We start from the raw sequence: 16,582 nt of genomic DNA, 5'->3' as shown, positions 1-16,582 counted from the left end.
AATATTTCATTACAGTTAACCGAACGAGCTTCCGCGTTTGGATAGATTGGACACAGATTTTCGTTTCTCGCTATCTGGGTCGACCGATTAAAAAATAACGCGTCCACCGGTTGGAGGAGATAAAGGGTCGATGGGAGTTTTTAATAAAAGGTGGATCAGCGTCTTGGAGATTGCTGTCGCGAGATACTGGTCGCTTCAAGGTGACTTTACCAGAGAGTTTCGCTCGTTTCACCAGTTTTCGTCAAACATCTTTTCAACGATCTAGTTTGCCTCTTCGAAACGAACAGAAAAGGCGGAATTGTTTTGTCCGTGATGTTTCTTACTATTACTGTAGTATACAGGGGTGTACGGCCACCCCTGGGAAAAATTTTAATGGGGAGTTTTAGAGGCCAAAATAAGGTGAAAATCAAGAATACCAATTTGTTGATGGAGGCTTCGTAAAAAAGTTATTGGCGTATAAAGTTCCGCCCGTCCTGAATTTTTTTCTTGAAAATGCGCAAGATTTCAGGGGTGTGTCTATTCACCAAAAATTATTGTAATTAACCCCCGCAATCGAAAATAATTTTTCCAGAACGATTTGAAAAATTTTTTATTGCCGAAAAATTTCAGCACTTACCCGATTTTTTTCCTCGAATACGTGTATTTACCAAAAATGATTGTAATTGACAAATTTTTTAATTTAATTGTTAATAACTTTTAACAAAGCCTCCATCAACAAATTGGTATTCTTGATTTTCGTCTTATTTTGGCCTCTAGAATCTCCCATTAAAATTTTTCCCTGGGGTGGCAGAACACCCTTTATATTCTAATATACAGTACCTATTTACACTAACATTTTTAGAGGAAATAATTTAGTTTCGAATTTATTCTCGGTTTTCTACATCGTAAATATTTTTTTTATTCCGTTACGACGAAGATGGCTGCTATAGTGGAAACGTTTCGAATTAAATTTGAATTTTAAATTTAATTCCTCAATTTTGCCCACGACAAGTCCGGAAGAAAGAGTCCAATTTCTCCCGAAGCACTTTCGTATGGAAATCAAATTTCCTGAGGTCTTGCGTATTTTTGACTATGTTAGAATACAAGTGATTTCCAATATCAAGAGTAGCTGTAGGTCAAGAATGCTGAACTCGTAACCCCGAAGGTCCTGTGCTAGCGATACCATATAAGACACGGATACACAAAGTCTAGCCCGAGGGTAATCCGGTCCTTTCATCAACTTTATTCCCCCGAAATAGAGTAGAGAAATTTAAGAGAGCCATTGTTTTCCTTTAAATCGAATCGTAATATTTCAAAGAACTTGGACTCTCGAATTTTATCCAAAAGATCTTACGTTCGACAACAATGTTTTTTTAAAAATAATTGAATTTTTTGTTTTTTTTTTTTAATTTGAGTAATGTAACGTCGTGTGATTAAATTGTGTCAGATTGCTTCTAGCTCGGGATGTTAATACATTATGCAACCACTAACACACTCATAGAATAAGAATAGCTATGTATATGTATTTATACACGTATACAGGGTGTTCGGCCACCCCTGGGAAAAATTTTAATAGGGGATTCTAGAGGCCAAAATAAGACGAAAATCAAGAATACCAATTTCTTGATGGAGGCTTTGTTAAAAAGTTATTAACGTTTAAAGTTCCGCCCGTACTGAATTTTTTTCTTGAAAATGCGCAAGATTTCGGGGGTATGTCTATTCACCAAAAATGATTGTAATTGACCCCCGCAACCGAAAATAATTTTTCCAGACCGATTTGAAGTTTTTGAATTTAATTGTTAATAATTTTTTAACGAAGCTTCCATCAACAAATTGGTATTCTTGATTTTCGTCTTATTTTTGCCTGTAAAATTTCCCATTAAAATTTTTCCCAGGGGTGGCCGAACACCCTGTATAATGTGTTGTGGGTGAATAAACCAAACTGGGTTTCACTATAAATAGAGATGATATTTATTAAGCAATAATTAAAGTTTCTTTACATTATTTACATTATTTACAGATCCCTTACCTATAAATAGAGAAACGGCATTTACAGCTTATTCTTCCCGATCTTTCCTTCTTATACTAATTAATAACTTTCCTGTCTCGAATTCTCACTTATCTTCGTGCACGTGTTTCTCCTCTTAATCCCGACTCGGTTTTCTTACAATTGTCTTATGTGGTCTCTATTACCGACAAGTTACGCGGCAAAATTCAAGTGGGTTTGTAAAGTAGTATCTGTATTACTTGATACGTATAATAATGCAAGAACATAACACCAACGCATGGATGCGACTCGACTCGCACACCGGACACAATGCAAGACAAGCGACAATCGACACGCTGCGTTATGTCGTTGTCTTAACCATGCCGTCATCGATACATATTCACTAACAAATTAAAATACGTTGGTGCTTGGTTAAAAAAAAAAAAAAAGTAACGAACAGGGAATATTTTGCTTTTGTTTCGCGCGTTCCACGGTTCATTTCTCTTTCAGAAATTTAACGTGGCTCGATCGTACACCGAATAAATTAAATTCCACGCTAAACGAATCGAATTTTCAGTGTTTCGGCTTAAAATCTTTCGGTTCCGAAAGCGGATTAAATATTAAAGTGGATAGAATGGTATATTTAAAAATACACCATTTTAACAAATACTTTACGAGCAATTTATCGTCAAATATTCCTGTCACCGTAATTTGCAAAGTTAAAATACTAAAAATATTTTTCCAAAGGGAATTTTTTGCGCTTCAAAATACAAAAAACTAGCTTAGAAAAACTATTTCTCTGAGATTAATAGATTCAATAATTAAAAAAAAAAAGTCCAAAGGTTCCCAGAGATTGAATTTAGAAAATAATTCGCTTTGGGGTGGATTCGTTAGGGTAGTCCCGGAAAAAGTGAATCGAGAGGGTTGGTCATCGATTCCGGGGATAGTTTCAACAGCATGCAAGCGAACTTTCAAAGGACTCACCCTTCATACCGAGTACTTGCGCTCTCCTCCAGTCGAGGACACTTTCCTTGTGCTTGGTCCTTGGTCGTTCGCCGGCTCGCGCTATCGATACGCTCGAGAAACAACCTCGAATGTCCGGGATCACTCGTAGGGTCTACTTCGATCAGGAATACACGCAGGAACATAGAACGCTCTCTGTAACAAACGAACCAAACAGGTTAGAGGGTCGCCATCTTGAAAAGGAATATAAATTTTTTCTTAACACGTTTACTGTCTATGACCTGTATATGGGTCATAGCGCCATGCTTTTGACAGTGAACGCGTTAAAGCTCCGCAGACTGAACTGGAGAACTGGTGGATGAAATCTCGCGAGAAATAGCGTTTCAAGTCGCTACAAGAAGAGTGTCAATAGGACATAAACATATCGACAGCGAATCATTTTTCGATTCTCGTCCGTTGCTTGCACGTTCGTCGAGCGTTCGGCGAACAGACGTTCGTCCACGCTCCGCGGTTCCCTGTTCGTGCTCGTTTACAAGCCCTCGGGCTCGGTTTACTTCCGATCCGAGATAGCTTCGAGTATCAAGAGGGATGAAAATATCGCTCGCGCGGGAGGATTCCTTCCCCCCTCTGTCAGAGACCCCACGGGAACGAAGTGCGATTATTAACGTTCCGTTTTCACCCCGGGAACGTCGCCCGTCCGATTGGACGCGAATTCCACCTTCTCTCGAGCTCTTTCTCCGCCCTTTTTTCCCCTAGTTTGCAAAATTGCTCCGGTAATTGCGCGCCCGCTAGGAGGGGGACCGCAATTTTCTTCCGTTGATTCGAAAAAAAAACGAAGACCGAACGAAATTAAAATCGCGAACGTTTATAAATTTGAATTAATTTTAGGAATTTCACCGCACCCAATAATGACCAATGTAACTGTATAACTCATTGTCGTCTACCAATTACTAAAAATATTATCTACACTATATGTATACACTAAAGAGACCCTCCTGGACTCGCTGACAGAGGGTTACGTTCACCTTTCTCTCTCACAAGCGCTCAAGCGACCACCTATTCCCATACATAGTACAGAACGTACGAATGTCGACCTCTGTATCGCATTATATGCCAGGAACAGTTTATCGGGAAATCAAGAAAACTAGTATACAGTACTGTTCGGATTATCCGGCACCCGGTTATCCGAATAACTATAATAGAAGGTGGACAAATTCGACATAATTAAAAAATTTCAAATCGTTCTAAAAAAATTATTTTTAGTTGCACGGGTTAATTGCAATCATTTTTGGTCAATACACATATCCCCGAAATCTTACTCACTTTCGAGAAAAAAGTTCTTTACTGAAAACATAAATTGAGGTTAGAAATATTCCCCTGAAATTTCATGGGTATATTTAAAACATCATAACTTTTGAACGGATTGGAGGATTGGAAACTTTCAAAATACAAGCAATGCGTACTACATATTACGGACAAGGCTTATCGTAGCGCCACTTGGGCCGTTGTCGAACCTAACCTCGATGACACGTTTATATTTCCGTCTCCTCGCGATAAAGGATTCCAAAGAAAAGGCCTACGCCGTTAGATAAGTCGGTCACGCCACGTGCGTTACTTTTTCAAAAGGCGCTGACGCTACATGTACACTCCTCGACCGCCATGTTAAATGTCTTCCAGACACGTAAATACACAATGCCCAATGGTGCCATCAAAGTGAGACTAGCTAAACCGAAAGAACATTATTAGATCACTAGAAGTGGTGGGGGACCGTGAAACGTCGAAGTGGGGGTAAGGAGTTCCCTCGGTTCTGGTTTTAAACGGATCTTTTCTAGCTTTCCTCTAAGGTTCGAAAAATACCCTAAGGGTGGTGGTAACCCAGAATTCCCGGTGTCCCAGAAATCTCGATTTCCTTCCGACCGGGGCCAACTCGAAATTTTCGACCCAATTTGCGTCGGGAAAAGAATCGCCTTGGCGCGGTTTCAGGACGACCCATAAACCCAGACCTAACCTCTTCACCACCCCGGAGGAATGAAATTTTCACGAGCACGCAACCCGTGTCTTAATTGACGCCGCGCTAATTACGGCCCGTCTATCGTCCATCGCCTCCAATTCGCGATAAGACGAGCGCCAGGCTGCCATAATTAACGAGGCAGAAACTTGCCAGTTCCACGGCGCCGCAACGACGTTTCTGGCGATACACATCCCCCGGAAAATGATGTAGACTGATGGGGGATCGCGAGCGACGTGGGAACCGCCGTCTCCTGGTCGTTAGACAACCAATATCATCGACCGACAGTGATCCAGAATCATTAGAGGGCCTCCAGGGCTGACAACAATACCAACCTCGAGACGCTTTTGTGCCAAGATCGGCTTTTGTGCGGACGAATCGACGGGAAATTGGGCTTTCCTTCGATCGTCGCCTGAAAACGATTTTTACTCCATCCAGACGATTCTGGATTATTACGACTTCAAAAAAAGGGTTAAAATTGTTGTTTCGCGACGATGTTTCTTCAGCCTTTACTCTCGAGCGTTTTAATTATTATCGAATGTTAAAATTAGGCATAGTTTCGAAGACACTGATTCATTTAATTGTTTATAATTGATATTTTAAAATAAAATAAATCCTGTCGAGAGAATTGTTGGATGACCAACCTCCTTATCAATGTATTCTGGCACATCGCCTCTTAGTCGCCTAGATGACAAACCCTTGTTCATTTTGTCAACAAGGGTAGAGTTCACCTAAAGTTCGTCATACCATGCCCCTTTTTCCTTTCTTTAGTTTTCGTACATAAGATTTAGAAAGTATGCAAAAAGCAGCATTACATTCTTGACTGTCTGACTGTCAGGCTCGTTTTAATATCCGCCATTGTTCGCTTGAAATATATATGTATATTCATATTTCACCCGCGTACTAATTTCTTCAACCCGGACTTCAACAGAATAGTGTCTAAGAAACGATTGAGATTTGGCTCAGCACAACGTTCAATGGCAGCACCTGTCACGCACGCTTTGTGCACTCAAACAGAGATACGCACAACATCGAAACTGGGCATCTGCTCATAACTGACGTGCATGCGCATCGATGGCCAAGTATTTTCGTTAAAAATACGTAACGCAACTGCATCTTAAGTGCTTCATTTTAATAAAGCGTGACTGAATCATCTCATATTTGTACTGTTTTATTTTTCACATACACCCGTCAGCACTCCCAATTTTATTTAGTGGAGTCGTCTCCCATGCTCGTCACCAGAGGGGTCGCGCTCTCACAAGCGCTCGACCGATCCCTCGGTTACTTGCTCTCGGACTTGTTATATGTATAGGCGAACATGGGAGGCGACGCCACATATTCAATAAATGCCTCGATCGATCTTTCGATTAAAAATGGAGTTTTTCTCGCTGACAAATTCGCCGGATTTTGAAAAGCACCGAAAAGTGCGGGGGAAGGGGGGGGGGTGGCGAGGGCAGAGGAAATATTGGCGTCGATTTGCAAACGTTTGCGTAAGGTTGGTCCAAGTTGCGAGGCTTTCGTTGGTATTCTAGCGACGGTCGGTGGTTCCGATCGGGCGTGAAATATGCGAACGGGCCGCGGTGACAGTCGACTTCCGGATTCCCTGGCCCGGAAGCGAGTAATGTATTCCGACGGAACGTTCAAGGATCCCTTTGGGAGCGTAGAAATCGACTCCGCGTATCGCGGTGCCTTCGACCGTCCGATTTATGGCCAGCAGTTTCAGGCGTTCTTGGCCCTTCGTTCTCGGAGGCCTCGCTCTGCAAATTGCCCGGGCCAATTCGTTCGACCCTGTCCAGTCGCGAGGTTAATTCATGGGGGTCCGACCGCTGGCATAAATCGAGCCTTCGATGGTTCTCGTTGGTAAAATCGCGCGAAAACGTAGCCAGTTTCGAATTAACAACGAAATAAATATCTTTCTTCCGACGCATTTCGAAAAAAAATGTCAGGATTGAAAATTGCTAAAACGGTGACTAAATTAAAACTACAATTGAACTTAAATTATAAAGATATTAAAATGGAAACGCCGTGATATACGAGGGTTCGCTGTAACGTAATATAATTCTTACTGGAACATCTGCAAAACGTACAAAAAGTTGGCTTTTTTTTTTTAAAAGTTTCCTAGTTTCTAGAGTAAGAGTAAAAGACAGTATCCTCGGAAGCTGCCATAAGTCAAGTTTAAGGGGTGAAACTACCCTTCCAAGTTCTACTCGTTCGAGACTATCTTAAGTACCACTAGAGATACGAGGAAGCTTTCCACGCAAAATATATTTTTATTTTTCAATTTGTTCACAAACTAACGACGCTAATTGATACAAAGAAAATAAAATACGGCGAATTCCACTTATCTCGACGATGCATTTATAGAAATTCTCTCAAGCGACTCGGGACAATGATCTTCCCGTTTGAAATTTTAAATAAGGATATTAGGGGCTGGCTCTTCTGGGCTCGAGTGTATCGATTCACAGCTGGGTCGATGGATAAAATAATTACCGTCGATTTTAATTAATAAGTCTCGGTATCGGTACGTATCGTTACATATTCAGTAGTCACTAATTTAATTGATAATATTGGAATAAATTTAATAACAATTTATGACTGAATCCCTCCCGCTAATTTATTTCAATTTTATTGTAATCCTCTATGCAACAAAGACTTATTGTTACTATTATTTACACAGACGGAGAACGATAATTCAGAATTTATTTTATTTTTGTATTAAATTTAGAAATTAATAATGTACACCATGATTCGCGAACGTTTCACAAAAATAGTGATTCAACGTTGGGAACATTTCGGTTTCGTGTTCCTCTTCGAAGCAGCATTTAATTAACAACTACCATCGCTAGTGTTGTGAGGCCTTGTTGAAATGTAAAAGGAGGTCAGGTGGCACGAGCATGAATAGGCACGGCTATTCAAATTATGTATACGGCGCTGTTGTTTATAGCACCGGTAATTTTAATTAGTATAGAACTCATTAGTGTAACCATTAATTTGATACACGATAGGGAATAAAAATCATCGACGTCTCTCGTCCCGAATCTAACAAACATTGCATCAAGGTTAATTGCAAATGATTTCTATGCAATACAATGCCAGAAACTTGACCGATATAAAAAAAAAGAAACAATAAAATCTCAAATATATTTTTCATACGTTAACTATTGAGTTTTATATCGATTAAAATAACCAAGATAGCTGGCCGGTTGCTTTAATTTATTTTTGAACGTACGTTAACAAATTATTTTTCTATATTAACGCGAATTAAGACGAATTCAATGACCCAGTATACTATGATCTTCAGACGACCTTGAATTCAGAGACGTAACGAATCGATTGCCGCGACATTCGACCTAATTCGACTATACATAGCATCGACGCCTCCCATTCAGACGAAGACGATAATAATAACAGGGCGACGGTTGCATAGACGGGCATTCATAATGTTTACGTTCGTTTGTTTTCGCCCAAATGGAGACCAGTCGACGTTACGGGGCGAAATACCAGGCTAGGTGGCTGGAATTCTGCCTGGGGATGATGGACTCTGAGTCATTCCAATATCATTCCAAGGTCATCCCCCAATGTCACAGTATACCAGATCCACGATTTCATTCATTGCAACGTTGTACTACTCTGTCCAAAAAATAAGGTGACATTTGTTATAAAATGAAAAATCTTTATTCATTCTTTAAAATCAATTTCGTCCCCTTCAAAGTAATCCCCATTCGACATAATGCACTTATGCCAACGTTTTTTCCATTCCTCGAAACAACTGAAGAAGTCTTCTTCTGGAATGGCCTTCAAAGCGCGCAGTGATTCACGTTGAATCTCTTCAATAGTTTCAAACCGGTGTCCCCGGAGTGGTCTTTTGAGTTCACTGAATAGCCAGATGTCGCATGGTGCTAAATCAGGCGAATACGCTGCCTGTAGAACGATATGAGTTGAATTTTTGGCCAAATGATCACGAATAATCAACGCAGTGTGAGACGGCGCGTTATCGTGGTGCAAAAACCAACAGTTGCTTCGCCATAATTCCGGCCTCTTTTTGCGAATAGCTTCATGCAAACGATGCATAACACTTAAATAGCATTCCTTATTAACAGTTTGGCACGGCGGGAGGAATTCATGGTGCACCACACCACGATAATCGAAAAAAACTATTAGCATTACTTTGATTTTTGAACGATTTTGGTGCGATTTTTTCGGTCTTTCTTCACCTTTAGCAGGATATTCGCTCGATTGGTCAGTTGTTTCCGGGTCGTAGGCATAGATCCAAGTCTCATCTCCCGTAATGATTCGTTTCATGACTGGTTCATAGCCGGAAATCATCTCTTGACAGATGTTAATACGACGCTCTTTTTCGAACAAATTCAGTGCTTTCGGTACCAATCGAGACTTGACACGTTTCAAGCCCAAAACATCTTTCAGAATGGTATTCACTGACCCTTTTAAAATGCCAACAGTGTCTGAAAGGTCTCTTATTGCCAGTCGACGATTTTGTAGCACTTGTTTTTTGATTTCATTGTTACGAGCGGGAGCGCGAGATCCTGGATTCGGTCGAGGGGCAGTACTCGACCGGTGGTTTTGGGTATGGTTAGGAAAAGAAAGGAGGTCCGGACGAACCAGGGGCTCTATACCCTGGGAGCCGTAGGTGGAGGTTACGTGGACGAACCAGGGGCTCTATACCCTGGGAGCCGTAGGTGGAGGTTACGTGGACGAACCAGGGGCTCTATACCCTGGGAGCCACGGGGTTAGATTTATAGGGAAAATGAATGGTTTCACGGACAAACCAGGGGCTCTATACCCTGGGAGCCGCTAGTAGGAGTGGACGAACCAGAGGCTTTATACCCTGGGAGCCACGTAGGTTTTTAGGATGTTTTAGGATCTTGCTCTCTGTCGTGATGGTACACCTCGAGCGGTAAAGGTGTACCGGGTTCGTGAGATACCCCTAGCCTTACGGTTAATATGGTTCAGGGTTGCTTTGAGTGAATAACACACGTAAGGAATAATAACTTGAATATATATTTTTGACGATGCTCAAGTACAGCTATGGATTTACAAGAAGTTGTACAATTGCTAAATTGCCTCGAAGGCGAAAGATTTGTTATCGGCTTTTACGCGGCGCGTTCGCGGGAGCTCTACTCGATTAATGGACACTCACTGATAAACCGCTAAGGTAGATAGTCGTAGATAGTTGCTTGAAGGGGATTATAGCCCGATCTTGCCCTGAGTGTCACAGTAATCGAGTGCCAAGAGTTTAGGTAAAACTGAGCTCCCCGAGTAAGAAACCGCGGCCCTTATATAGTTGAAAATGCTCAGTACTAAGGCGGGGCATTACCATAAAAGGCAATGAAAATTGGGCCGGGTGTGCGCATACGGCATGAGTCAACCCCGTTCAAAGGGTTGCTCGCTAGATGCTCGAGCCAACGCCCAAGTCACCAAACGTTTCAGCCCCATGCATGAATGATATGTAACATCATCGACGTGGCTTTGATCAGTAGACGTTGATGGCCGTCCTTGGCGCTCTTTGTCTTCAACGCTTTCTCGTCCAGCTTGGAACTCTTTGTACCACTTGTAAACATTTTTTTTCGGCATAGCCTGGCCGCCGAAGGCTTTTCGCAGCATTTCCAAAGTATCCGCGGTAGAATATTCATTCCACAAACAAAATTTAATGCAAACTCTTTGCTCAACTAAAATATTCAAAACAACTGAAGATAATGAGGTGAAATTTGAAATAGATGACAGTAACAGAGCTACCAAGCTACAGAAAAAAAGTTTATCAGTTTGGATAAAGCCACGAAGTTTAAATTGAAAAGTCACCTTACTTTTTGGACACAATAGAATATTTCGTTTCTAACGCGACACAGTGGATACAAACACGTGAAATTCGACGAGAAACAATTATTTTTTTATTCCGTCTAAAAAATCCCTATATTAGATATTCGTAAAAACTGTGAATAACGTTCCGAACGGGCGTCAGAAAGAATTAAATTTCACCGTCATGTACCGTGATGCTTTCGTGTTAATTTTCACGGCGGGACATTAATTTGTCGTTAGTTGTAACGTGTAGTGGTTCACAGAAAAACACCCTGAAATTCGAGGGTTGGCAGCATTAAACGTCTAAATTTGCTTGCAAACGACTGATAAAATATTCATGGTTTCGCACGCAGCCTCTCACATTTTAATTAATAACGAACGGTGCATCGAAGATGCGGCTCGAAATTAAAATTCCGTCAGAGCTCGATAGCCGTCTATTAAGTCGCATTAGAGACCGTTCGAGCTAAATGACTATGTCTCGCGGATACGTGTGCGTATTTTAAATCGTGCAATTTTTAACACGAAGATCGTCTATCGAAAATTACAAATCCAAATAATTTTCGATTTGGATTCACACGTGCAAATACAAAAAGTAATTCGCTGTTAATTTTTTCACTGTCCTCGTAGTTCAAATTAAATTGCATCATTTTTAAAACGTGTTATATCGATAGAAAGCTTAATGAATATGGTATACAAGGTTATTGATATTATGTTTTAAGGAGGTACCATTCGAAGTCGGCGTTTCGTATAATACGACAACTTCTGCGATTCGAAATAAATACACGCTATATTTGTATTCTTATGAATAAAACGCATAATTAGCAGTAACATTAAAAATGCTGACGTTTGGTTGTTCGATACACATTGTTCGTATCTCTTTAATCCACGTTTATTACCGTGGTCGGTCGATAGGGATTCTAGAAGGATTCTCGACGAACCATTTTGCAACGTAACAATTTCAATATCGAAATTAATAAAGAATATTAATTATTTACTCAATTCTTTATCAAATAATACCATACGTAAATTTAGTATAATACTATTTCGATTAATCTCCACCGATAGGCTGTTTACAAGCATCTGTCCACTTACTTTTGTCCCCGACTGTACTTGACTCGGCCTTTTCCCAGGTCTTCGGGGTCTTTAAAGTTGGTAAAGCTAGTAGCTCGAGCGTCTATTCGTAGCGAAGGACGAACCAAACAAGCCCGGAGCAAAGGATTAATCCGAGCGCGAACGCGGACACATTCAATTACCCCGTATCCGGTTTCTAGGCTCGAAAAGAGCGAAGAGGAAGCCCGAGGTTCTCTGGAAATGTGCCGGGCGTTATCGTTTCCGTCCTCATAACGTCCCGTGTCACCGCTTATCGCGCATTATCAGCGAACGATCCGCTCTCCCAGCTTCCAGAGCCAACCCCCATTTTCCTTTTTGTCTCGGGACAAGCTTCCCCTGTCCTCGTCCCCCCCCCCTCCCCTTCCACTCTCTGCCACAGTGTTCCGGAAACCTCCATCCTTTTTTTTCCAATCGGTCGAACTCGTCAAGAGAATTCCTAGGGCGTCCCTCACTCTCTGGAGACATTTGGGAATTTTTTATCCATTGTTATTTATAGGTGTGAACTGGACATTGTTATTAGATAATATAATTTAACACGGGTTTGTAAGAAACGTCACCATAGAAAAAGATAGGTAGAGATATTGAGTATTTTTTTTCTGAATTTTATTCACGACGAGATAAAAAAACCGCGGTCACCCATCCTACGCTGCATCTCGCTCGATTGATGCTGCCACCTCAGAGATCGGACGAGAGCCTGCCTTCGCCAACGTCCGTACGATCGTCGATTTAATATCATCTAATTCGGTATTATTTTTGCATCGAGCAACAATTTTATAAACAGAGTCGAGAATTAACAATTATTAAGTGAACAATCTAAAAATGAAACCGGAAATATTTTGCAGAAAACTGGAAAAATAAAATACGGTGCCCCGAGCGAACAAAAATGTATCTCGATATTTTAACCGGAGAATATTTTAAGAAAAACAAGAACTATTTCGAAAGCGAAAGAAAACACGTTAAACGATCACAAAACAGGCAAAAATCCAAATTTCTTGACGTTTTTGATCGACTGTAATTTTTTATTTTTTTTGCCACTCGGAAAAACATTGCGCCAGAAATTTTTCCGCGTTATTTCCGTGCCACTCTTTTTCCGGTCCCTTTCGCTATTTTATCTCGCGCGAAACAATGGTCGAGAGGGCGGGGGTGGAAAGAAATATGGCGGGAGAGAATTCGTCGGAGAGGCTTCTCGGAGTCGCGAAACTTTCGTCGTCCTCTTTTTGACTTCGCCCTGCGAAAAGAAACGCCAGTGCATTCGGGAGTTACTCGTTCCCCCACCGGTTTATAAATAGTTTCATAAATGTCTGAATATTTCATAGGCTTCGCAATTATATCTACGAAACGCAGTCCATCCAGCTTCGAATGCTCCCGAATGAATTATTCGACGACGGAGATCCGCAGCTTCGATGCGGCAAAAACTCGAGCCTCCATATTTAACGAGCGGCCGTTTCAGAACGGAACGACAAGACTTTCGTTTATTTGAAATCTATTTTTAACTTTTTCTTCGAGCAATTATTGCGGAATCGACACCTTCAGCATTATACGGTACGATTTTTATTTTTACATCTTCTTTGTTAGTTTTCAAAAAGAAAACCGTAGAATATTTCCTATTGGAATTCTGCACAAATATTAACTGACGTTTCGAGCATGCACTATATTTTTTTCGACTAAAAATAACGAGAGTTCTAGAAACTACAGATCATCGAAAAATGTCCCTGTAATGGGGGTGTTTCGGTTTGGAATAATAGTTACAGAAACGGAATAATACTGGCGAACGAAGAAAATAATCATGCAAAGAGTCATCATCCGCCATCTTTGTGAGCCTGCAAAAGGGCCAACGGAGTTATCTCGCGATGGGCACGTGTCTAGGCCACGAGAGTGCCATCGAAACAGGGCAAAAAAAGGGGTCGAACGGACAAGAGGAAGAAAACTCGAAGAGAAAAGCTCGAGAAGCTCCCAGAAGGGCCGCGTAGGGGCTTTCCCTCGTCGAAGAATTAACTTCTGGCCCGTTAGCCGCGAACGGTCTCGTTAAAACGGTCGCCAGAGGACCTGAACGCCCCTGAAATGGTGGGGTGTTGAACGCAAAAATTGGAATCTCGGCATAGTGGAAAAAAAAATTATGTGATCGTTTTATTATGCAACGGGTATAGACCGGCGAACGGTGCCTCCGTTTTTCGATTTATGCACAGGACAATCGAGTCCATTAAGCTTCAGAAACTATTAATAATTCGTTCGCCGACGCGGAACATCGAGGAAGATTCGCGACGGTGCGAGCCTCGCCGGGAAATCGATTAAAATTTAAACAAAGGAGCAACTTTACCTCGCGTCACCGTCGATTCAATTACAACTTTCCACTCGGGAACTTCAACGTCGAAGTTTCTCGAACGCGTAAGTTGAAGAAAAATCGGGAAAAAGAGGATCGCCGCCATTCCGACGACTTTCGACTTTTCGCGTCGTCGGACGCTTCTCCTTCTCTTCGACGATATCTCGCGAACCGTTGACTTTACAGGGAAAACGCGTATAACCGATGCGATTGGAAATTGAATTTCTAAACTTTTCGCCGGTACACAAATTGTCGATAGGATGGATAGTAATCGAGATATCGACTCTTTCATCGTTCAATGATTCGCAAAAGTAAAATGTTATTTATATTTGGGAAAATATTATAAATTATTGCGTTTCATTTGTTTCATTTTCGATCTTATATGTTGCCTTATTATATTGTATATAATAAGTTGATTTTGGCCAGCATGGTGGAGCGACTCGTTTTAAGGGTGTGTAAAATTTAAAGCCAATCGGTACGCTTGTTCTCGGAGAACGGCTTTAAAGTTTGCCGTGCAGTTTTTGTTGGATATGGTGGGAGAAATGAAGTAAAACTATTATTATTTAAAACTTTATGATTGGTTTTATTTCAAGCAGACAGAGATTGTGTCTTTACTCAACGAGAGAAACTAAAAGACTGAACGTCGTGAACGAAAATTCGTCACGCATTCGTAGACCCTCTTGGGCCCTATCTCGCTTAGACTAAACAGCAACTGTGATCAAAGAAACACAGCTGCATGCTCTCGACTCGAAACTTGAGAGTCGAATACATACCAGGATATCCGGTCGATAATTTTTGTTAATAAATCAACAGTTTTTAAGTACATAGAAGGTCAGTTCAAAATCCTATAACTCTGCAAACTTTTCGAATTTCACCATAGTACGCCATTGTGTTTTTAAACGGTCAAAGTTCGGATAAGTACGAAGAAACGGATCTTGGGTCTAAAAAAAAAATCTTCTGTAAAAGATTCTCCATCTTCACACCAATGCGAGAAAAATCAACAAAAAAATTACCAAATATACTTAAAGGTACGACAAAATCATAAATCGAAATAAATTTAATGTTCGTTCGATAGTCTCTTCTCGAGAAATTCCGGAGAAGTCACCGACAAAATACCAGACGCGTCGCGGTCTATAAAAAGAAACCGTCCTCTCTCGTCTTAAAACGGAACATAATTCTGAATAATTCATCTGTCGGTTTCTCTTATAGAGCCCGTAGTCTGAACGCGACAGTTTAAAAATACGTCTCTGTTTACTCGTGAAGCGTAGAAACTTGCGTGACTTCTGCGAACGATGAGTCTTCCAGTGGACGTTGCCGACTTGAAAGCGACGCCGTCGCACAGTGGAGTATTCTCACCGAAAAAGCGGAAAAAAGTCATTTTATGAAAATTGTAAGAAGTGTATGTGTTTGGACTGTGGGACCGTTGGCATCGATCATGTTTAGTCTAAGCTAGAGTAGGTATCGAGTGAGGTGTTTAGGTTTAAGCTGAAATATGTTCGGGGGGCTGCGCCTCGAACGTGCGTTTTGTTTAGATCATTATTATAAGATAGAAATAAGGAAGGGTCGACTTTGACTGCAGGAACGGCACTCTGTATCGAACGTTAGTCAAGAGCAGTCTCAGTTTTATATTTATGGTTTTTTATGTTCACGCTTTATGTCCTTACGTTTTATGTTCTTTATGTTAAATAGTTTTAGTAAATATTAAATTATACAGTTTATATAGTTACGTTTATTGTCCACGTGTTTGAATCCGACCATACGCCTCTGACCATCCTCGACAATCCTTACAAAATATCCTTATAATGAAAAATTTATTCACAAATATCTAAATGAACATGCAGGGCATTATTTAATTTTATATATCTGATACCATTTGAGTTTTACCTAAATGAATATATTCCATTTTGGCCGTATTATAAAGAAAGAATTGGCTGCTACTTACTAGCTGCTACTGGGCAAGTTATTCGACGAGAGCATTGTGTTGTATCACGGCCACGCTTGGTATCGGGTTACGCCTGCTATGTCGTGACGCCAAGTCGACGAGCGTTCCTTCTTCGTTTTCTTCGAAATACTCACGAAGCAGATAAAGAAATACGCGACGAAGAATGGAATTAAATATTTAAACGAAAATTGTAATTTTTGTAAACGAAACTTAAAAAACCATAATATTGTTTTTAGTGCCCTATACTAAAGTAATCTCAAACATGTAAAATAACTAAATAAAATGAGAAAATACGAGAAAAATATATGATTTCGGTTGTTATGTTTTTTACCGCTTTTCCGGTACGAATACCCCACTGTGCATCGATCGTCGACCGTTTCGAATCGCTAAAGAAAGTTGTACACGACAAAAGCTAGACTCTGGTGGTCTTCGGCGGTCCACCCCTTTTCGATCTTCCAC

General features: G+C 40.8%; 1 protein-coding gene across 1 annotated transcript in view; it reads right to left on the bottom strand.

The window, feature by feature from the left end:
* Nucleotides 1–16,582, bottom strand: part of LOC122397583 — a 188,650-nt gene that overhangs the window by 122,091 nt on the left and 49,977 nt on the right. The window contains exon 3 of the mRNA XM_043396840.1: nucleotides 2,951–3,124. Coding sequence (XP_043252775.1) covers nucleotides 2,951–2,957 — 7 coding nt within the window. The 5' untranslated portion in view covers nucleotides 2,958–3,124. The remainder of the gene's footprint in view (nucleotides 1–2,950; nucleotides 3,125–16,582) is intronic.

The sequence above is a fragment of the Colletes gigas genome, unplaced genomic scaffold (assembly GCF_013123115.1).
Source record: "Colletes gigas isolate AHSC1104 unplaced genomic scaffold, ASM1312311v1 Colletes_gigas_Sc00009, whole genome shotgun sequence".
In the NCBI taxonomy this organism is placed as follows: domain Eukaryota; kingdom Metazoa; phylum Arthropoda; class Insecta; order Hymenoptera; family Colletidae; genus Colletes; species Colletes gigas.
This window is presented reverse-complemented; position numbering and strand designations above follow the sequence as displayed.